The sequence below is a fragment of the Vulpes vulpes genome, chromosome 2 (genome assembly GCF_048418805.1).
Source record: "Vulpes vulpes isolate BD-2025 chromosome 2, VulVul3, whole genome shotgun sequence".
Classification (NCBI taxonomy): Eukaryota; Metazoa; Chordata; class Mammalia; order Carnivora; family Canidae; genus Vulpes; species Vulpes vulpes.
In genome coordinates this window covers 78,920,174-78,943,402 of record NC_132781.1, presented here as the reverse complement: position 1 = coordinate 78,943,402, position 23,229 = coordinate 78,920,174, and the positions used below count along the sequence as shown (strand labels likewise).

General features: G+C 49.1%; 1 protein-coding gene and 1 non-coding gene across 5 annotated transcripts in view; one reads left to right on the top strand and one right to left on the bottom strand.

Moving 5' to 3' along the window:
* The window catches only part of USP46 (ubiquitin specific peptidase 46), a 99,305-nt gene extending 76,381 nt beyond the window's left edge, over positions 1–22,924 (bottom strand). Inside the window, exons 1-3 of one of the 4 annotated variants that reach the window (XM_072749004.1) lie at positions 14,775–14,932; positions 13,158–13,327; positions 40–152 (exon numbers count right to left, since the gene is read on the bottom strand). In XM_072749004.1, the coding sequence (XP_072605105.1) occupies positions 40–144 (105 nt within the window). In that variant the 5' untranslated portion in view covers positions 145–152; positions 13,158–13,327; positions 14,775–14,932. Of the gene's footprint in view, positions 1–39; positions 153–13,157; positions 13,328–14,774; positions 14,974–22,287 lie in introns of those variants that run through there. The other 3 variants (XM_072749003.1, XM_072749002.1, XM_072749001.1) reach the window with 3 other exon arrangements.
* On the top strand, positions 16,247–16,367 carry LOC112913040 (small nucleolar RNA SNORA26). Its single transcript, XR_003233630.1, has one exon. It is a non-coding gene; the product is annotated as a small nucleolar RNA SNORA26 (small nucleolar RNA).
* Positions 22,925–23,229: the final 305 nt, after the last annotated feature.

The following is a 23,229-nucleotide window of genomic DNA, read 5'->3' as shown; positions in this document are numbered from 1 at the left end:
CCAAAGCAAAGATAAAGGAGCTCAGAACTGAGAACTTACCAACAGCCCTTGGAAACAGGACAAGGACATAAAGGGTTCACGGGTGCGGCGCCTGTATTTCTCGTTCTCAAAGTTGCCAGTTTTCTTCAATTCCACTACTGCCATCAAATCTGCTAAAGAACAAAACTTCAATTGAGTAAATTAAAGCATCTAATTGAATTTATTCAGTGTTTCACAAACATCCCATAGAAGGATGTTCCAGGGGACTGTAGGAAATGGAGTGTTTGGTTATGTACAACCCTAGTTGTACAAGCAGGACAAGAGTTATTTGCAAAAGAATAGAAAAAAAAAAAAGGATTGTTTCAGACAAGGTGACCTTCCCTTGGGGGGAAGTGCAGGGGTCTTAAGCAGATTACCTCCCTAGTGCTCCTCAGGAAATTCCAGACTGAATAATTTAAAATTCCATTCATAGGAGAGGCCCAAACTGCAGTAGGTATAAGGTATTAAGTCTTTGTGGGGCTTAACGTAAGTGACTCCCTTTTGGATCTGTTGTTTCTTTTGAACAGTCCATATGCTGCAATTATATAGCCATGCTTTTTCTCTCTGACTAATTAGAAGACAACTTGACACTAAAATCTAATCCCAGCAGAACATGTTATCTGGCTATCACTCTTCAGAAAGACAAAAGCAGTCTGCCTAAATTCCCACTACCTTCTTTTCCCACTACCTTCCTTTTTTTTTTTTTTTTTTTTATTCTTTATTTATTCATGAGAGACACAGAGAGAGAGACAGAGACAAAGGTCAGGGGGAGAAGCAGGCTCCCTGCGAGGAGCCTGATGTAGGACTCAATCCCAGGACCCTGGGATCACTACCTGAGCGGAAGGCAGATGCTCAACCACTGAGCCACCCAGGCTCCCACTACCCTCCCACTACCTTCCTAAGGCAAGTCAAGCCTTAGAGTTTTTTTTTTTTTTGTTTTTTTGTTTTTTTTATTTATGATAGTCACAGAGAGATAGAGAGAGAGGCAGAGACACAGGCAGAGGGAGAAGCAGGCTCCATGCACCGGGAGCCTGACGTGGGATTCGATCCCGGGTCTCCAGGATCGCGCCCTGGGCCAAAGGCAGGCGCCAAACCGCTGCGCCACCCAGGGATCCCAAGCCTTAGAGTTTTAATAAAGCCATCCACATAAATACTCAGCTCTGTTTTCCTGTGAGGAGTCAAGAAGGGGGGCTAGCTCCATAACGTGATAGCTTTCTTGTAGGAAGATGTCACTACCGACCCATAATCAATAGAGCATGAACTTTGAGTTATGGCTCTGCACTGATCCACATGCATTCATCCAGAGCATCGAGGTGACGAATGATACCTAACTAAACTTCTAGCCTCTGGCTAGTGACCAGAATATAGCTAACTTATCCCTGTAAGGTTTATGGTGTGAGTCTCTGCTAATGGCATCAGCACACTGGCTGTAGACTCTAATTTTCACTCATCTTGATCTGGGAAATGTAAATTCTCTTCTGTTTCATTGTGGGATTAATTTACAGTATTTTATCCCCTAAATCAAACACCCCCAAAACGGTGGCATTTGCAATCTGCAATCTGCAAAAAATTAAATTGACACATATACAAGTTTGTTTCTTCTTTCCAACAGCTGTATTTCCCGCCCCGCCGTGTGTCAATGCATTTGACAATGCTATTTAAATTTAATAAGTAAAGGCAAATGAAATTATAGAAACGGATCATCATTTTTATGGAAAACCAACTAAACAAATGTTTGGCTTAAAATGTCAGGCCATCATAGAACTTTAATAAAATACTCAAAGTAAATTCCCTAGAGGAGATGAACAATTCAAAAATAGAAAGTTTGAGAAAAGTGCTGATTGATACTTAAAGTACAAATGGCACTCCATGTCCTAATGGATGAGGAACCATGTTACCCGGTCAGAGGACACCAATCATGCAATGGGAGTCTCTGGGGCCCAGTGAGCAGCAGCTGTGTGGGATCTGAGACCATGGATGTGAACAACACTGGTCCTTGGGAGTCTACGGGAGAAATTAGTTCAATGTCATGTAGAATGACACTGTACAGGACTTAGGGTTGTAAAAGTTTTCCAGAATCCTAATAACAGAGTAGTTGGAACCTAGATGTCTCAACCACAGGATAGCACTGCAGAGAGGCCAGCACTGTATGGCACTGCTCTTGTCTGTTGGGCCTCTCTTGAAGGATCTCGCTTATCCTCCCTCCTTTCTCTTATATTATCAGTGGTTGATCTTATGCTCTTATTTTGGAGTAACTGCTTAGATATGTACCAACTTGATGCTTTGTCCCCAAGCTCTGATGAGGTGGTCCCAAAAGGCTATTTATTCCTTTTTTTTTTTTTTAAGATTTTATTTATTTATTCATGAGAGACACAGAGAGAGGCAGAGATACAGGCAGAGGGAGAAGCAGGCTCCCTGCAAGGAGCCCAATGTGGCCTCGATCCCGGATCTCAGGATCATGCCCTAAGCCGAAGGCAGACGCTCAACCGCTGAGCCACTTAGGCATCCCAAGTTGTCCTTTTTTAGAAGATTTTATTTATTTTTCTGAAAGAGAGAGAACACATAAGCAAGGGGAGAAGGAGGAGAAGCAGACTCCACACTGAGCATAGAGCCCAATGAGGGGCTCAGTGGGCTCACTGAGATCATGATCTGAGCAGAAGTCAGATGCTTAACCGACTGAGCCACCCAGGCTCCCCCTAGAGAAAGTTGTTCTTTACAGAAGTCCAACTAATAAATGCAGAAGAAATGATTTTTAAAGAATTTCTGATTACTATTTTATAGCTACTTATGGGATAAAGAGTATAAAGAATGAACCTAAGTGGAAGTTAAAGACATTCGATAAAGGATGATGGCTAACTTTGTAACAGAGGGATCACATGGACACCACCCAGACCCACTAAGGAAGCCTAAAAAATGGCACGAGTGTATCATTATATGCCTCACGATGTGACGTACTAGGAAGTATGAAGTTTTCTTGCCCTCAGAAGTCAACTCATCTTATCAAGCCAGTTTATAGGGGAAAAAAAAAAAAAAGTTAAATGACACCAAAGGGAAACAAGACAAATCCAGAATGTAGGTCATTTTCCAGGACAAATGACCCAGTTTCTATAACAAATCAGAGGTCAGGTAAGGAAGAGGATTGTTATAGAATAAAAGAAACTTAAAGACATAACCAAATGGATCATGTTTGGATTCTGAATAGAAGAAGCTAACCTTGGGGTATGGGGGTGGCTCAGTTGGTCCAGCAACTGACTCTTGATTTGGCTTAGGTCATGATCTCAGAGTGGTGAAATCCAGTCCCCTGTCTATGATGGGTGTGTACAGCTTTAGATTCTCTCTTCCTCTGCTCCTCCCACCACACTCCTCTCTCCTCTCTTAAAAAAAAAAAAAAAAAGCTAACCATAAAAAGACTACTCTCAGACAATTGGGGAAGTCTGAGTATGGACCTGATATCAGACGATAAAGAAAAATATTGCTAGGTGTGGTAGTAGCATAGTTATATTCAAAAATATTTTTATTAAAAAAAACAAAAAAATATTTTTATTGATTAGAAATGCATATATTTTTATTAGAAATAAAAAAATATTTTTATTGATTAGAAATGTAGAAATTTTTACAAGTTAAATGACACAATGTCTGGAATTTCCCTGAAAATGCTTAAGCAAAACTCAATACACTTAGGTGGATGAAATGAGACTGGCAAAAAAAAAAAAAAAGAAAGGCTAATTGCTGAAGTTTGAGGTTGGGTATGTGTAGTTTACAATATTCTTCTCCTTATTTGGGGATATGCCTGAAATTTTCCACAATAAAAGGTTTTAAAAAAATACCTTTTGCCATAGGCACTTACTCCTTAGGCTAAGAAGAAGCTGAAATTATTATTACTTGGGAATGAATATTCCTTTATAATGAGAACTCCCCTATAAACACCCCTGGAAGGGCATTTGAAAATCAAAACTTGGTTTTTAGTTCCAGAAGTCCATTTTTTTTTCCACTCATGGCCCTAAAAGGCACCGGTTGGTTTTTCCTCAGCCACATCACCCTCTTCTGTAATAGCTTAATGAAACGCACAGAGTAAATGGAACTCCATTTGCTGCTTTAGCTGCTTGAGAACCATTAAAAGACCCTTAAAAGCATCACTCATGTATTAAGTGAAAGAAAACTCATCATTAAATTAAGGGAAAACAACTCTTCCCACTCAGGAGTTTTTGGTGTTGTAAAGTACCCTAGGTAATCAAACGTGTTCAAGCAAAAATGGTTGTGCTTTGTTGTAGCGTATTTCTAGAGCACAAGGAGAGCTCCCTTAGAATATCCACAATGTACTCTCCTCTTTGTCAATGAAAAAAGAATGGCTTCAGATTAAGAATTAAAATTTCCTGAATCAAAAAGTACTCTAATTAATGATCTGGGCACACTTGTACATTTTGAGCTCAATACTGTAAAGATCTGTGCAGTCCTTTAATTTGGCTCTTACTGCCTTTACAGCTAAATTTGGCAGCTTCACTCAAACTCTAGGGTGGCTAATTAACACCCACAACACAATTCTCTCAGCCAGGATTCCTTCAAATGCCTATCTCCAACCCACCAGACATCAGCTAGGATGTTAACCTAGGCTGTTTTGAGTAATTCCATAATACATCCAACTTTATTGTTAAAAAATCCTAGCCAATGACCCACCATTGCTTTTTTGGCTTTCCTGTGAAATGTCAAGTGCCACTGAGGTCAAGTTCTAACGACACCTAGCAGAGTTTCTCACAATGTGATCTGGGAATACCCTCAGCAGAATCAGCTGGTGTGTTAACAATACAGATTGCTGGGCTCCCTCTCAAGCCTACTAAGTCAGACTATCTGCTGATGAGGCCTAGGTTTCTGCGCCTCAAGCAAGAGTGCCAGGTGGTTCTTCCATACACAATTTGACAACCAAGTTTTCAAAAACAGGAGTTTCTCTCAAGTCTACGAGAAAAACAGGATAGAGCTGACAAGTGAACCAGCATCAGGAGGAAAGCAGCCAGCCAGCATGTGGAACACTCTGTAAGACAACTGGCCCGGTTTCTTCAAAAAGTCAATGGCATATCCATCAGCTGATATATAAATTTAAAAAGGCAGTATATCCAATCAACATATTATTCAGCCATCAAAAGGAACGAAAGAGTCCAGCCCTGCGTAGCACTACTCTTGTCCATTGGGCCTTAAAAACATTACGCTAAGAAAAAAAAGCCAGACACCAAAGACCACATGTTGTGTAATTCCATTTACATGAAATGTCCTAAATAGGCAAATCCATAGAGATAGAAAGTAGATTTGTGGTTTCCAGAAGATAATGGAGAGCAGGGAAGGGGAGTTGCTGCTAATGGAGTGATGAAAATGTTCTGGAATTAGATAACAGTGATGGTAGCCCCAGTCTACGCATATACTAAAACCCACTGAATTGTGTACCCTAAAAGGGCGAATTTTATGGTATCTGAGTTGTATCTCAAACATTATAAATAGAAGAGTTGAAGTTAATAAAGTTATGTCAGGACTCACAGATCGAAGGCCACCCCAGTGTCCTGGCCCCCGTCATGAATCAAACCTAGGTCAGCCTGTATGTACAGGAAGCACCTATCACAGAAACCTTACCCCCAACACACACTCAACAGACACCCACTGCTTGTGAGGCACTGTACTCCCCCAATCCGTGACTGTTTTCCCTTGAATAGAGGGCATCAAACTTGTTACTAAATTTTGGGGTTTAGTTGTTTGACAAAGATGTTGGGGGGGAAAAAAGAGGGCATTTTTTTTCTTGACTAAAAGAGGCTTAAAAGAAATGGGAAATATAACCAAATACAGTGAGCCGCCTTTGTTTGGATCAAGATTGTCTGTCCAAAACAGACAATTTCAGGCAATGGGAGAAGTTGAATATAGATTGGAATTGTTGTTTATTTTCTTAGCAATCATACTGGCATTGTTACGTATGATTATGCCTTTTGAGATGAATACTGAAATATTTAGGGGTGAAATAACATGATATCTGGGGTTTCTTTAAAATAATTTGACAAAATAGTCTGTAAAATGAATGTTTTTGGTTGATACTTGTGGGCTGAAAAATAAATACACAGGGATATATTGAATTTTATCTTGGTGCATAGCTGGATATTTTCATGATAAAAAATTGAGAATAAAGGAACTCAGGCTTTCTAGAGTATCTTCATTTGTTTTGGTTCCAGAAATTTCAGTTGTATGCTTATACACTACAAGTGTTAGGATGAGATTGAAGGGCAAATAGTAGAGGTAGGTCATTAGTTTTGAGCTTTTCAGCAGGAAAAGGCCAGAGGGAAAATTCTGAATACCTTCCTTGAATTCAGTGAAATGAAATGGACAAAATAGAAAGGCACTGGGCCCAGGGTTCCTCGGTCATTTTAAAAAAGAAAAAAAAAAAACCTATTCTAAATCTCTCCTCAAAAGCCTCTTGAAGTTCATCCTCTTAGGATGAAATTATTGTTAACTAAATATGCAGTTGATACCTTAAGCAACAAATTAATTTCACAGAAAAATACGTTTGTGTCTAATGTATGGGGCTCAACAGTTTATTGTGCAGGACTTCCTATGGTGACCTGTTGTTGCTTCAGAACTGGATTTTACTCTTAAAATCTTACTAGAGACATTTACTTGCCTTAAGATCTGCTGCTGGACACACACACACACATATATATAACTTAATATTAAATAAGTATTGTTAGTTATTTAATACTTAATATTAGTTAATACTTAGATATTTAATACTTAATATTAAATAAGTATTACATAATATTAAATAAATAAATATATGTGTGTATAACTATATCTATAACTTCACGCAGACTCTTTGGCCAGGGAATTCACCCCAATTATGACCCCTTTCTTGCGGGAGCATGCCATCTGTCTTCAGCCACCGATTTCAGTATCACAGGGAAGGCTGGCCCTTCTGCTTCAAGACCAGAACTCCATATTGTCAGATGTCATAACCCTCTTGCCATGTGATAACTAGGATTTGGAGAAAAAAAAAAAAAAAGCATTGACTAGGAGACCTTCCACCTGAACATCCAAAATCTTGGACATGTGAAAGTTGGAGAGATTATAAATGTTCTTTTCAGGTTCATGATCCTGAGGAGGGTGACTGAAGTGCCCTCTTTATGAAGATCCGCCAAGGAACTTCTTTTAGGAATATTTTGAGTTTCTCTTGATTGTCTGATTTGTTTCTATTTTCTAATTTTTGCATCAAGTGCCAGGCAGCTCAGAGAAAGGTTTTCGGCCTTCTTCCAGCAAGTGTCCAGTCTCATGGGTGCTATTTTGTGTACGAGGCCCCATGCTCCAATCTCCTCGCTGTTTTCTTTACATCTCGTTGCAATGTATTCTCATAAACTATATGCAAGTCCTCTTTGGACTAAGATGGGGGTATAACAATAAATAAATAAACAAACAATAAATTACAAATAAGCAAATGCAAAACCAGAAGGGAGAGAGGGCAAGACTCAGAGGGCTTTGGGTGTATTATTAGGACTTTCCTATATTGGAAAACAAAAAAAATGTGGCTTCAGAGATGGTCTAAGATCAATGTGTTTGTGTGTGAGATGGGAAAAAAGACGACCATGTGAGATATGTTCCATCCCAAACAGGGTGGAGAAAGCAGACTTTTTATCTGGAGGGTTTGGTGGCTGTCCAGAGAGTACAGGCAACTGACCTTTTTATTTATTTTTGTGTGCGTGCAATTGACCATTTTGATGTCTGAGGTGGCTCTCAGGGAACCTTTCTACAGGTTGACCCATTATGCCTCAGTCTCTAAACCCAATCTCATTTTATATAGGGAAGATTCCTGAGGCTCAAAACCAAGCTTCTCCACACCTGCCCTCCAAACTTGGCTGAGACCTTCTGCTCAGTTCTGGTGACTGGGTCCATCCTCCAGTGACCTCTCTGGTCACATACATTCCTGCTCGTTCTTCCAAGCTCTTCCTGGAGCCAAGGTCACATGGTGGATCTCAGTGTGGTGACCAGGCCCTGCTTCCTTCCACCAGTCCAAGAATCAGGCAGAAAGAGCACTGCAGCAGGAGTTCAAAAGCTACAAACCAGTTTCTGCCTAACCCTGGGTTTTAGCATCTTCTGGGGCAAGTTATCACTTGTCCTGATCTCAGTTTCTACCTGTACCAAACGAGATCAAAACATTACATATTTCCAGCATTAGCATGAGGATCCAAGGGGGCAGTATATGTCAAAAATGTAGACGGGCGTCTGGCACATGAGATGTGCAGTGAAAGCTGGCCGTTATTCTGATGAGTCAGCAAGAAGGGCTTTGTGGGGGGGCCCCTGGGTGGCTCAGTCGGTCAAGCGTCTCCTTCGGCTCAGGTCATGATCCCAGGGTCCTGGCATCGAGCCCCACATTGGGCTCCCCAGTCAGCGGAGAGTCTGCTTCTCCCTCTGCACCTCTGCTACCCCGCTCAGGCACACACACTCTCCCTCCTCTCTCTCTCTCAAAAATACATAAATAAATAAAATCTTTAAAAAAGAAGAGGAAGGTACAAACATGGAATTTCCTCCTTAGCCATGCTGTGCCGGGGATGTTACTTAAGGCTAGCCAAAGCTCACCTTTCCCCAAGCATCCAAGCAGCATGGGCAGATTTATAATGCAGCTACTGGAGCCAAGTTTAGGTTCCAGGCTCCGGATGGGGCACTACAGCGTGTTCATAGGGTTGTGTATTTTTCTTTAGTGCATAAATGTTAAGATGTTTTTGCATTCTTTTTCTTAAGACGGACCACTCAAATCATCTGAGCTTCAGGCCTCACGAAGCCTGGCTCCACCTGGTATCAAGTCATAGCATATCTCTGGCACCACCACCACCCCATGGCCAGATGCGTGCTGCAGCAGGTAGATTGATAGATGGTAGACTTCCAGATATGATTGTACATGTTAAAAAGGCTAACTTGAAACACTGCCATCCACTTAGATGAGCCACCTTTGCCCTAAAAGAAAGAATATAAAGTTCTTCTGATCTGTCTTTAGAACTTCATGAACACTTACATCATACCCCAAAGAGGTAGCTCTCTCTCAACAACAACGCCTTCTTCACCTTGCTGCTTAAATTTCATACCATTCCCCGATCTTGCAGATGAATTGCTGTGAGGAATCCTCTGATCCCAGGCTATGTCACCTCCTCTGTTTGTGCTGGTGGTTTTTTGCGGCCCTACCCTATCAGGAGCCCACTAGTTCCCACAGCTGAGCCCACTATGCTTTACAGAAATTGCATTCCACAGCTCAACAAAACACATTTTGCCATGAATTTAAAACAGCCTCTACAGGTAACTGTCACGCTTTCTTTGGCAAAGAAAAAGAAATCACCGAAACCTGGAAAAGATGGAATGTAATAGCAATATATAATAGATAGTAGTTCTTAGCAGAGCAAATCCTTGATGCTTAGGGCCAACGACGATGACACCCAAATGCCTCTGCAGTTAACCTCTCATGAGTCTAGGTGACCCTCTTAGTACACCTAACCCCCCTTTCAGTCTGCAGCCAGAGAGAGGAACCCAGCAGGGGATGGAGAGCAGATTGTCATCCCTGTGTTAGGATCACGTCTATCAGAGCACAGGGTAGACACGAGAGAGAACACCACAGGCATCACAAGGGAGATCATGATGTTTTCTTTGTCCCTTTTCAGTCAGGGGTGGCCAATGCCCAGGCTGGTCCCAGCCCTTAATGGGGTGAGCATCTCTAACTGTGCCAAGTGTCAGCTCTCCTTTTTGAAAAGCGCTATACCGTTGTCCCTTGACCAACACAGGTTTGCTTGCTCAGGTCTGCTTGTATGTGGATTTCTTTTTTTTGACAAATGTAGTATAATACTATGAATGTATTTTCTCTTCCTTATGATTTTTTCTCTAGCTTTAAGAATACAGTATATTAACCATATAAACACACAAAAAGTGTGTTGTGTCTTACTGGTAAGGCTTCTAGTCAACAGTAGGCTATTCGTAGTTAAGTTTTGGGGGAATCAAAAGTTATATGTGGATTTTTGACTATGTCAGGGTCAGTGTGTCTAACCCCCACGCTGTTCAAGGGTCAATGGTACTTTATCCTGATATGCCCATACACCTATTTACAGAAGGGTAAAATAGGCTTTCTTTTATTTTCTGTAATGAAAATGATTATTTTATTTTCCGATTACAAATAACCTAGACTCCTTGTAAAGAATTTGAATAACTCAGAAATATTTTAAAAATTATTCAACATAGACTCATTGTAAAGACTTTGAATGATAACTCAGAGATATTTTAAAAATATTTAAATATTTTAAATACTTGAAGCCCCACCACCTTGAGAGAACCACTGCTAACAGAACCATCTTTTCACGTAGACACACAAACTGTAATATGCATATATATGGATATAGATACTTATAGACACTATAGATTTTATTTATTTGAGAGAGAGTCGCACAATCGCACAATTGGGGGTGAGGGCAGGTTGGGGCTGAGGGAGAGGAAAAAGCAGGCTCCCCACTAAGCAGGAAGCCTGACTCTGGGCTCTATCCCAGGACCCTGGGATCATGACCTGAGCCGAAGGCAGACACTTAATGAGCCACCCAGGCGCCCCAAGATACATGTGGTTTTATCATAGACATTTCCTCTCTCCTTCTCACTCCTCCCTACCCACCCTCTGTCCTCCAGATAATCATCCTAGGAATATGCTGTGCTTATAGATGCCGAATCTTGAGGGATAAATAGGAGTCAAGGAGCAAAGGAGAGGTGACGGGCAGTGCAGACAAGGAAAACAGCACGTGCGAAGGCAAGGAAGCAGGAGCTCTTTGAGCAGTGCTTCTCAAAACCTCAATGCATACACGTTACATTGGTTGAAATGCAGATTATGAATCAGCAGATCAGGGATGGGGCCTGAGGTTTTTTTTTGACTTCTAACAAGCTTTCAGGTGGTGTCTGTGCTGCTGCATCACACTTTGGGATGTGCTAAATTGCTGTGCTATGCAATATGGTACCTACCAGTCACTGATAACTATTTAAGTTTAAATTAAAGGTAAATAAAATTTAAAAATCAGTTCCTGGGATCCCTGGGTGGCGCAGCGGGTTAGTGCCTGCCTTTGGCCCAGGGCGCAATCCTGGAGACCCGGTATTGAATCCCACAGTGGGCTCCCGGTGCATGGAGCCTGCTTCTCCCTTTGCCTATGTCTCTGCCTCTCTCTGTGTGTGTGACTATCATAAATAAATAAAAATTGAAAAAAAAATTGAAAAAAAAATCAGTTTCTTCGTTGTACTGCTCACACGTCAGGTACTGACTAGCCATGTGTGGCTGCCATCTTGGAGAGCAGTTATAGAACATTTTCCATTATTGCAGAGTTGTATGGAGCAGTGCTGCACAGAGCATTCAGGGGCTTACAAATAGTTGAGTATGGCTGGATCCTAATAGGTCTGTGGGGTGGGGGGAGGTAGAAAGATAGACAGGAAATTGGTCTTGGTCCTGGTGGCAGTGAGGACCATTTAAGGATTTCCAATGGTGTGGAGGTTGTACTGGGGGAGGGAAGACTGGAGGCAGGGAGGTGGAGCGGGGCCAGAAAGTACATGGTGTGAGCTAGAACCAAAGTAACGGAGTGGGTAGGAGAGGGAAGACTCATGGGATGGTCTGCAGAAAGAACTGACCGAATAGAAGGAGGGAGGAAGCAGGATGCTGAGAATGGGAGGAGGAGGAGGCAGAGAGAGGCCATCACTTGGGCTGAGCTCTGGACAGCTGGCCCGAGGAATTGCTAGTCATCAAGATGACACAGAAGGGAAGTGGGGGTTTGGAAGAACAGAAGGAACTGTGCTTGAGACAACTGTGCTGATTTTGTGGTGTCTCTGGCTCCTCCAGATGAGGATGGGTGCAGGCTTGGGGGTATCTGCTCCTTAAAGCCAGGGAGAGTGGTTTAGGCGAAGGGATCACCTCTGCATGGGAGGGGTTGTGGGGTGAGGGGATCCAGGGAGGCTGGGAGTCCAGCACTGGCATCCTGGCTCTGCCATAAGTTGTGCAGTCTGGGAAAATCACTCAGGCTTTCTTGGCCTCAGTTTATGATCTCTTGATTGATGATAATGGTATTTTTATGTAAAAGGCTAAATTCTCTGGTTGGTTCATCAGTGTTCAGTCAGTGTTACTAATAATATTCTTGTTATCTGCCTTACAGGATTGTCTTAGGGATGAGGGATGGCATGTGTGGTGTCTGATGCTCAATAAATGACTTTTATTATTGCCATTCCTGGGAAGTTGGTCAGCAGGAGCGTACAGAGTAAAAAGAGAAGTGAGTTGAGAGAGAATGTGGTCAGAACCAACACTTGAAGGGTAGGAACAAAAGAGGAGGAAGGAAGGGCCACAGATGTCGGTGGAAAAGGCAGGGATGAGTGGAGGCTCAGAAACCAGAGGCAAGAAGGAATCAAGGAAGGAGTGCTCAGGTATGTCCAATGCCACGGAGAGGCCGGGGGAAGATCAGGAGCATCGGATCTGGTCACCGAGAGGTCACTGGTGGCCTCTGAGAGCAGTTTCAGGGAAATGGGGAAAAGGAAAGTCAGACTGTACCGACCCGAGGGCTGAATAAGGCTGAGGCAATGGAGGCCTATGTTGGCATGGTCTTCCTTCTTTTCTTTCTCTTCCTTTTCTTTCATTTTTCTTTCTTTTTTCCTTCCTTTCTAATATCTTATTTATTCCTTAGAGACACAGAGAGAGACAGAGACACAGGCAGAGGTTCGGGGAACCCAATGCTGGACTTGATCCCAGGACCCCGGGATCACGCCCTGAGCCTAAGGCAGACGCTCAACCGCTGAGCTCCCCAGGTGCCTGGTGGCATGGTCTTTCTGAAGGTCTGTTGGGAAGGGGAGGGGAGTGTACTACCTGGGGACTGGGACACATTTGATGGAGGAAGAGTTTATTCGGGTTGAAAGAGATAGAGCGTATACACAGAGAGAACTAAGAGCCAGAGAGAAGAAGCGAGAGACAAGACAGAGAGCAAAATAACCCAAATAACAGATAGCCCGTAAGGCTGAGGGAGACTGGCGGGAATGGAGTCTGGAGCCCAGGGGCCAGGATGTATTTAATGGTGGTCCAGGGGAGAGGTACCTGTTTACAGAGGTGGGAGTCTGGAGTAATACAAAGACAGTACCTGGGGGATCTCTGGGTGGCTCACTGGTTTAGCGCTACCTTTGGCCCAGTGTGTGGTCCTGGAGACCCAGGATCGAGTCCCGCGTCGGGCTCCCTGCATGGAGCCTGCTTCTCCCTCTGCCTGTGTCTCCGCCTCTCTCTCTCTCTGTCTCCCATGAATAAATAAAAAATCTTTAAAAACAAAACAAAACAAAGACAGTACCTGCCCATCAGTTCTCCTGTGCTTTTCCACCCGGCTCCCAGGTCCTCTAGGACAAGCTAAATTCTCTCAGAGTGGACAGATTTCTCTCAAATAATCAGGTCAATGGATTCCATTTTCTTTCAACTGAATCATAAGCATTTTTAATACCAAATACAGATTACTCTGAATTTAACTCCAAAGCAGTTAGGCAATAAGTTAACTTTACTCCTTCATGTCTGTATTAATCATAATTAATTCTTTTTAATAGTTGAGAAAACATTTTTCCTCTACACCAAACGGCTTTACCATTTCAAATGAATGACAGTTGTCATTTGGCCAGAGGTGCAAAGTCTTCAGATTGAGGTGGATTTCTCCTGAGTTCAAGGGAAACCCTATTGTAATTATTTCATAACCTCTTTGTGTTGTTATCATCTGGCCTGGGAGGCAAACATCCTGCACAACTACTCCCAACCCCACTAGGGTTGCCACTGAACTCCTACATTAGTGTCTCTTGGCTGAGATTTATTTCTCTGTCCTAAAATTCTTCCCACTGCAACTTGTCCACACTCAGTGACATAACTGAAGGAAAGGTAATACCTGTCTACGTGTCAGGTATCCAAAGGGACTATAACAAGACCAGATGGAAAACCAAAGGCATACTTAGAAGATTCTAAGATAAGAAAGGTAAAGGCTCTGCGATTTTGCGCCTGCCTTTGCCCAGGGCATGATCCTGGAGACCCAGGATCGAGTCCCACAAGGAGGGGGGCGGGGGCTCCATGCATGGAGCCTGCTTCTCTCTCTGCCTGTATGTATCGGCCTATCTCTCTGTGTGTTATGAATAAATAAAATCTTTAAAAAAAAAACCGAAAAGGTAAAGAGACAGCAAAGTGGTGTTCCCTCTACCACTTTAACCCATTTTACATCCTTCTAGGAGTATCTACAAAGTAGTGGCTGGCTGCCAGGACTTAATAAAATCTACTCCATGTCCTCTCTGGCAGAAATCATCTTAATGCCTCTCCAGCCACACCCTATGTCAGGGCCTATCATTTCCTCTCCTAAAAACTGCTTGAATCGCTTTGCATTGTTCTCAGCATCAACCACACTTTACCAGGGCCTCCGGCTGGGGCCGCCCTCAGGGCCACTCTGCTCCTGCGTCCTTAAATCCCATTATACTTTTGGGTCCTAAAAGGGGTCTCGTGCTTTCCTGGGGAGCCCCCCCCGCCACCCCGGGGATGGCCTGTCCGCGCCGCTGGTCTCCCCGCGGGGAGGCGACGTCCCATAGGATCCCGGGGCCTGGACTTTCAGACCTTTTGGACTGAGATCCCCAACCCACCACTTGCTAGCTCCTCGGCCACCTCGGCAAGCTACCCAGCGGGTCTCAGTTTCCCCACGTGAAACGTGGAGCTGACACAAGACACAGGCAAGACTGAGCGTTACCGGCGGGCGGGCTCTCGGGGCGGTCCTACAGGGTCTCAGGGAGCAGGACTCCGAGGCCGGGCCAGGTGCTCGTCGGGGCTGGGCGCGGCCCAGGGCGGGGCAGGCGCTCCGGGACCGGCCCTGGGCCGCGGCGCTTCGCTTCCGTTACGGCTCGGCCCGACCCGCTGCCCGACCCCTCCGAGCGCGCCCCGCGCGCGCCGCCGCCACGAGCCGCGACTGTCCCCGGGGCCCGGCCCGCCGGCCAGGGAGGCGGCTCCGCGCAGGCCCAGCTCCCGCTCCCGCTCCCGCCGCCGCAGGGCCGGGGCGCCGGGCCGGCCGAGGGGCGCGGGCGCCGATCCGTGCCGGGTCCGTGCGCCCCCCCCACCTCGCCGCCGGGTCCGTGCACCGCCCCCACCTCGCCGCCGGGTCCGGGCACCGCCCCCACCTCGCCGCCGGGTCCGTGCACCGCCCCCACCCCCGCCGCCACCCGGTCCGTGCACCGCCCCGACCCCCCGACTCCCGTGCACGGCGCCCTCTCCCGCCGCCAACGGGTCCGTGCACCGCCCCCCACGCCGGCGCCAGGTCCATGCACCGCCCCCTCGCCCGTGCACAGCCCCCGCCCACGGCCGCGTCCGTGCACCGCCCCCTCCCCAGCCGGGTCCGTGCACCGCCCCCTCCCCAGCCGGGTCTGTGCACCGCCCCCTTCCCCGTCCGTGCACAACCCCGCCCCCGCCGCCGGGTCCGTGCGCCCTCCCCTCGCCACCGGGGGGCGGGTCGAGGAGCGCGGGCGCCAATGGGGAGCGCGCCCCGCCCCGCCCGGGCTCCGGGATGCGCCTCTCCCCACACCTTGCCGCCGGGTCCGTGCGCCGCCCGCGTGCACGCGCCGGGCCCGTGTCCCCTCCCCCTGCGGCCGGGGGCGGGCCGAGGAGCGCGGGCGCCAATGGGGAGCGCGCCCCGCCCGGGCCTTGGGGATGCACCGCCCCCGCCCCCAACGCCGGGTCTGTGCGCGCCCGCCGGGGGCCGCGGGAGTCCGGCCAGGTGAGCGGGGGTGAGCGAGGGGCGAGCGGGGTGAGCGGGGGGCGCGGGCGGCGGGAGGGCCTCGGGAGGGCCTCGGGCCGCGTCCCCTCGAGCTTTGCCCGCCCCGAGCCCCGTGCTCCCGGCGGCCAGGACGGAGGGGTAGAGCAGCCCTCGGCGGCCCGGGGGGCGGGCGGCTCAGCCCGTCCCGGGGCCGCGCGAGGCACAGGCGCCGCGAGGGGCCGTCCGGAGGCCCCCGCCCCGCCCCGCCCCGCCCCCGCCGACCTTGCGCTCTGCTCCCCAGGCCGGCGACTCCGGAGGGCTCGGGGCGGCCCGGGTGTCGGACGCGAGCGGGGCCGCGGCGGCCGGAGCTCCCCGCGCAGGTAGGACCCCCCCCCCGGGCGACCCCGGCCCGGAGCACGTGGCCGCCCGCCCCGCCCCCCCCGCAGCGCCCCGCGGGCCCCGGGCCCCCCTTTCCTGTGCCCTTCCAAGGCCCCGCGGTGCCCTGGGAGGCCAACACAGAAGGGGACAGCAAGGCTCCATGAAACCCAGGGACGAGCCCGCAGCGCTCCTCTTTGGATCCTGTCTGGAGTCACAGCCCGACCCGAGACGATTCCTTCCGCCGAGCACCGCGCACCTTTGGGGCTTTGTAAGCTCTTGTGCGTTCGAGCGGGAGGGCGAGCACGTGCTGGCGCCGCAGCGCGGGGGAGGGGCGGGAAGCGGCGCCGGCCCGGGCAGGACCCCCGGGCCCTGGGACCCTGGCCCCGCGGAAGGACGCCCGCCCCGGAGCACCCAGGCGCCCCCTCCTGTGATGGGATTCTAGTTGGGAGCACAGTGAGGAATGCGAACTTCCCCTCCTTAGATGATCCTTTCAGGGTTGCTGGTCTTTGAAGGGTGGGGAACACGGGGGGGGGGGGGGGGGGGTGTGGAACGCAGGGCTCCTTCCTGCACACCTGTCTTTGGAGACAAACTGAAAATAAGGTACCTCAACAATTGTTTTCTGTTGGAAAGGTCATTCGGAAGTTTTTCCTTTTTTCCAGGTTGAAAGCTACAGGTAGCAACCGTGGAAGCTGGAATATTCTGATGCTGGTTATTTTTACTGACCTACAGCAACTCTGCGGCCTAAGGTACACACATGCTTCTGTGGGACCCAAGAAATTCAGGAAATGTCCCCCACCCCTGGCCCCTAGAGGAGTAAGCACCGCGGCCTCCAGCCCAAGTCAGTGCCAAGAATGCCCGCAGAGCACGCCCTTAACGGAAAGTTCCATATCCAATGAGGAACTAAGGGCTTGAGAAACTCCTCCATCCTCACTAGAAATCCCCTAGACCAGCCCATAAAAATCCAGCTGGAACCCACCTCGAGTCCAAGTCCCTGCTCCACTGTGACGGGTACACTTGGACCCAAGCTCAAGCTTGCTAACAAATCCTCATGTACTTGCATCGGTGTCGGCTCCTTGGTGGTTTATTGGGTTCGCAATCTTGGGCACAACATTTGGGGGCTCGTCCGGGATCCGAGAGACCCCCAGAACCCACCCAGAGGGTTTCACGCCTGGGGAGTGCACTCAACTTTTTCTACCTTTTGCACACATATTTTCTGAGAGCTCCGTATCGTACCTTGATGGGCCAGCTGGGAAATCAGGGCACCGAAATGGTGGACCTTGCACCAACCCTCTCTAAGCTGTCAGACTTTCCCGCCACCCTCACAATGGGCCTGGCCTTCTTGTCACCATTGGGAGACCAACACTCTCTACCCAGGAACTTCCAGTTGGGAAGTGCCAATCACCTACTCCCAGCCCCATGTCCCTTGAGTGCCACATACCTTACAGATATGAACTCGAACCCATGCCCTTGGGATGATCCGACACACTTTCCCCCGCTCCATACTCCCTAACCACCACATACCTTTTTTGGGGCAAGCCAGGGCCCTACCCTGACCCAATAAAAGAACATCGCTAATTCTTTTCCAGCGCGACTTCCCCAACTCACTACCCCCCCCCATATCTCTCTCTCTCTCTCTCTCTCTCTCTCTCTCTCTCTGTCGTGGAACCTCGCCCGAGGGTGCTTGCAATACAGCTGGTCTCGGATCCATCTGCCTTGTTCTCTTTCCTTAGCATCACTGGCGAGGAAAACTCAACATGTGGTGCCGAAACCCGGGAGGAGGTTGAGCCCTTGCGCGGCACAGAGACTCCCTCCTCCTCTTACGGGCCTCAACCCCCGCCGCCCACCTCGAGGAGGCTTACTTAGGGACCTGTCGTGGTGAGTGTTCCCTGGCCCCTGACCCACCTCCGGATCGCCCTGTCCTAGCCACGACCGCGCCTGGGCAGACCTCCGGTCACCTGGTGGCCCCACCAGTCCCAAGGAATCAGGAGACGTCCTCATTCCGAGGGAACTACTGTTCCTCCGTTGATCCAGTACACGGATAAGGGGACACCCTCCTCCGTGAGCTGAGTCGGTTGGTGAAGGGGACCATGGGAGTCTCCCAATCCAAATTCGACCCCAAAACGCCCCTGGGCTGCCTTCTGGCCAACCTCCGTACAATGGAGTGGGACCAGGACTTACGCAGACGGCGTCTTATACATTATTGTACCATCGCGTGGCCTCAGTACAAATCCAGAACCGCCTTGCCATACCTGAAAATCTGGCCCACACCTTGGTCACAGAAATTCACCAGATGCTTCATATCGGCCCCAAGGCGTTGTTTCAGTTCTTTGCAGTCTCTCTTCTATCACCCTTCCCTGTCCAAGGTGGTTGAAACCGTCCACAGGACGTGTACTGTCTGTTCAGCTGTCAGTGCACAGGGTGGAATCCGCAGGCCAGGACCTAACCACCAATTGCGGGGCCACCAGCCGGGAGAAGACCGGCAGCTGGACTTCACCCACATGCCCCGTCATAAAACCCATCGGTACCTAGTAACTCTGGTTGACACGTTCACAGGTTGGATAGAAGCTTATCCCACGGCCCGTGAGACGGCGGACATCGTGGCCACCGTCCTTACAAACACATCATTCCCCGTTCCGGGCTGCCTCAAACCCTCCAGTCGGACAACGGGCCCGCCTTCATATCCAGCATAACCCGGCAGGTGGCTGAAAGTCTCAGCATCTCCTGGAAACTACACATCCCTTACCATCCGCAGGCATCAGGTAAAGTAGAAAGGGCCAACGGGCTACTTAAAGCCCAACTCCTCAAACTTACCCTGGAAACCCGTGTCTTGGCCTACCCTCTCGCCCCTAGCCCTCACCCCCCGTGGACCCTCCGGATTGAGCCCATTCGAACTCCTCTACGGTCGTCCCTTCCTTATAGATCACAATCTCCCGGCTGTCCCCCCACTCCTCCTCTCTTACCTGCCGTACCTTACTCTCCTTCAGGCCCTCCTGAGAGCTCATGTTGACTCAGTCACCCCGGCCCTGGACGACCTCGAGGACGATGAGATTCCTCCCCAGAAACTGCTCCCAGGTGACCAGGTTCTCCTCAGGGCTCGCAGCCCCGGCCCCTTGCAAACGCGGTGGATGGGACCCCACACCGTCATCCTCACTACCCCAACTGCGGCTAAATTCCTGGGCCACCAGCCACGGGTACACATCGACAACCTTAAACGGGCCCCCGCCGACAGTAAATGGGCGTCCCAGATGGTGGGCCCCACCAAGCTCTGCTTGGTTAAGTCTCCTCCTAATACTCCTCCTGAGCCCCCCCATCCAGGCGGAGTCATGTGACTGCATGAGGGGCTCGGGTACCTCGCGCTACTTCGCGGCTTTTACCTTTATGCCAAAATCTTGTTACCAGGGAAAAACGCCAACCCTCTGCACGTCGCCCTATGCCCCGGGAAGGACCTTTTGGACCTCTGAGCTGTCTCAAACCTTTCGATCCCCCTGCACTAAGTACCCTAAATCTGGAAAGGTCTGCTGGACCTATTTGGGCCAAATAGGACTCTCTGATGGGGGAGGGGTCCAGGACCAGGCCTCCCGCAACCACTCCCTCAAGAGAGTACAACACCTCCTGTACAAGCACAACCCGGATATAAAGGGATCCATCTCGACTCCTCACGGGGAGCACCCTCCAGCAAACCACTCACCCTAACCCCCCTGAATTCCAGTTACAACCTCTGGAAAAATGTTTCTGGAGGACAAGATTGCTGGATCTGCTTTCCTTTTTCTTCCCTCACTAACATCATCGGGATCCCGATTCCTAATCCTGGCCTATACCCAATTTCTCCAGTAAAACGGTCCACATTGGATCTATCGGTGCTCCCGTACCGATCCTGAACCTCATCTCCACCCCTCATACCACCACCACCATCTCCACTCTCCCCTACTGCACCCCCTCGGGAATCTTTCTCTCCTGCCCTACAGGACTCTTGTTGCTTAACCTCCAATGACTCTTTAAACTGCACTCTCCTCCTCCTGTCTCCGACCACAAGCATCTATTCCTCTGAACAACTCTTCGTCTCAAGTATTCCCTACCCCTCGGAGCAAAAGGGCTGTTTTTCTCCCCTTAGTAGGGGCAGGACTAACAACTGGGGTGGCAACTGGGGCGGCGGGACTGGGAACCTCCATTAACTTCTATTACGAGCTCTCCCAGGCACTCAACAAAGACGTGGAACGTATAGCCGACTCCCTCACCGCCCTACAGACTCAAGTAACCAGCTTAGCTGCTGTCACCCTCAGAACTGACAGGCCCTGGACCTCCTCACCGCTGAAAAAGGGGGAACATGCCTGTACCTGAACAAGGAGTGCTGCTATTTTGTCAACCAGTCGGGCATAGTCCCCTCCAAAGTCAAGGAGCTCAGAGATCGGATCCGAGCAAGGTGTCAAAATGACCCTATTTGGGGCTTAAACCGTCAAGCCTGGGTGACCTGGCCTCTCCCCTTGGCAGGGCCCCTCTGTAGACTCCTGTTAACCTTAATCGGTCCCTGCCTTATACGTTATGTACAAGAGCGCCTGCGACAAATGACCAGAATATCAGTTAACCAGCTCCTCCTACAGCCCTATTCCCGCCTGCCCACTTCCGATGGCCTCTAGGACGGCGCCCCACTGCCTGCAGGAAGTAGCCAGAGCAAAGTCAACGCCCCCTGACACCAGTATATAAAAGAGGCCGGAATGATGGGCCGGCAGGGAAGTCGGGGCACCGAAATGGTGGACCTTGCACCAACCCTCTCTAAGATGACAGATTTTCCCACCACCCTCACAACCGGCCTTCTCGTCACCCAGGAACTTCGCATTTAGGAAGTGCCAATCACCTAGTCCTCGCCCTGTGTGCCCTGAGCACTACGTACCTTACATATATGAACTCGAACCCACGCCTTGGCGATGATCCGACACTCGTCCCCTGCCCCATGCTCACTAACTACCACATACCTCACCTTTTTGGGGCACAAGCCAGGGCCTTACCCCGACCCAGTAAAAGAACATCACCAATTCCTTCCCAGTGTGACTTCCCCTGACCCCCCCCCCCCCATGTGAGTCGTGGAACCTCACCCAAGGGTGCTTGCAATAAAGCTCATCTGGGATCCATTTGCCTCGTCTCTTTCCTTGGCATCACTGGGGGGGGGGGGGTACTCCACAGTAAGGTGTTCAGTACTCCTGTGAGAGTGAGCACGTGCTCGTGCTGGAGCGCAGGGAAGAGGGCCCTGGGCAGGCTCCAGGCAGGCTCCATCTGGCCTAACTGGGCGGCTGGGGCTCGCCCTGGGCCCTGGGATCCTGACCCCACAGGAGGACACCAACCGCTGGAGCACCCAGGCGCCCCCTTCTGTGAAAGGATTCTAGTTGGGGGCAGCCCGGGTGGCTTAGCGGTTTGGCACCTGCCTTTGGCCCAGGGCGTGATCCTGGAGACCTGGGATCGAGTCCCACATTGGGCTCCCTGCATGGAGCCTGCTTCTCCCTCTGCTGTGTCTGTCTGTCTCTCTCTCTCTCTCTCTCTCTCTTTCTCTGTGTCTCTCATGAATGAATAAATAAATAAAATCTTTAAAAAAAAAAAAAGGATTCTACTTGGGAGCACAGTGAGGAATGCAAACTTCACCTTCCTTAGATGATCCTTTCAGGGTTGCTGGTCTTTGAAGGGTGGAGAAAGACAAGGGGAGGGGGGGATGGAACACAGGAACACAAGGCTTCTTCCTGGACACATATCTTTGGGGACAAACTGAAAATAAGGTACCTCAACAATTGTTTTCTGTTGGAAAGGTCATTTGGAAGTTTTTCCTTTTTTCCAGGTTGAAAGCTACAGGTAGCAGCCGTGGATGCTGGAATATTCTGATGCTGGTTATTTTTACTGACCTACAGCAACCCTGCGGCCTAAGGTACACACATGCTTCTGTGGGACCCAAGAGATTCAGGAAATGTCCCCCACCCCTGGCCCCTAGAGGAGTAAGGACTGCAGCCTCCAGCCCAAGTCAGTGCCAAGAATACCCGCAGAGCACGCCCTTAACGGAAAGTTCCATATCGGAATTAGGGACTAAGAGCTTGAGAAACTCCCCCAATCTTACTAGAAATCCCCTAGACCAGCCCATAAAAATCCAGCTGGAACCCACCTTGGGGTCCAAGTCACAGCCGAGCCAGAGGACAATGTTCTTTCCGTTCCAGCATCTTTGTGATTTTGTGACACCGTTCAGAGCACAGAGAGATGAAATCAAACTTAATCGTAGCCTTGGTGGTACCTGCATTCAGTTACACTGTCCGTATTCGGGGGCACCTGGGTGGCTCCGTGGTTGAGCATCTACCTGCCTTCGGCCCAGATTGTGACCCCCCGGGGTCCTGGATTCGAGTCCAGCAGGGAGCCTGTTCCTCCCTCTGCCTGTGTCTCAGCCTCTCTCTGTGTCTCTCATGAATTAAATAAAGTGTAGGTATTTGTCACTTCATGAAGGCAGGACCAACCCGCTAGAGTGACATAAAGACTAAATTTGAGAACATCTGAAGGCCTTGGCTGGAAAGGTCATAAAGCATCTGAAGCCAGACTTCACGGGGTAGAAACAACAGATCCAGAATACTCAAAATTGACCCATTTTGAAATAGTTTTTGGTCCCCTCATGCCTGCTGACCTCTCTAAACCTTCCATTCCTAGGCTAGGTGAGCATTATGGAGCATTGAGTGAACAATTCAATATGTTGACTAGTTCTGTGTAGGAACTATTGCAGCATGACATCAACAGGTGATAGAAATACGGTCTTCACTGACTACCAAGCCTTGCCATACCTTTCTACCAGGAGATGGAGTACACATCGAAGTTTGTAGAAGAAACCATGCGTCATCATCTCGCTGGGAAGGCTTTAGGAAATACTGTTAACCGTCTACACTTCGATCAAAATAAAAATCTTCCAGAATCTTCCAGGAGACCCACCAAGCTAGGTCCAGAGATCATCACCCCTATAACAATTAGAAGGCCGTCCGTATGAGTGACATCAAATTGAGGATTTCCAGAGCCTACCCAGGCTCCAGAAGCAGATGACACCATGAAGTAGGCAGCTTTGTCCAAG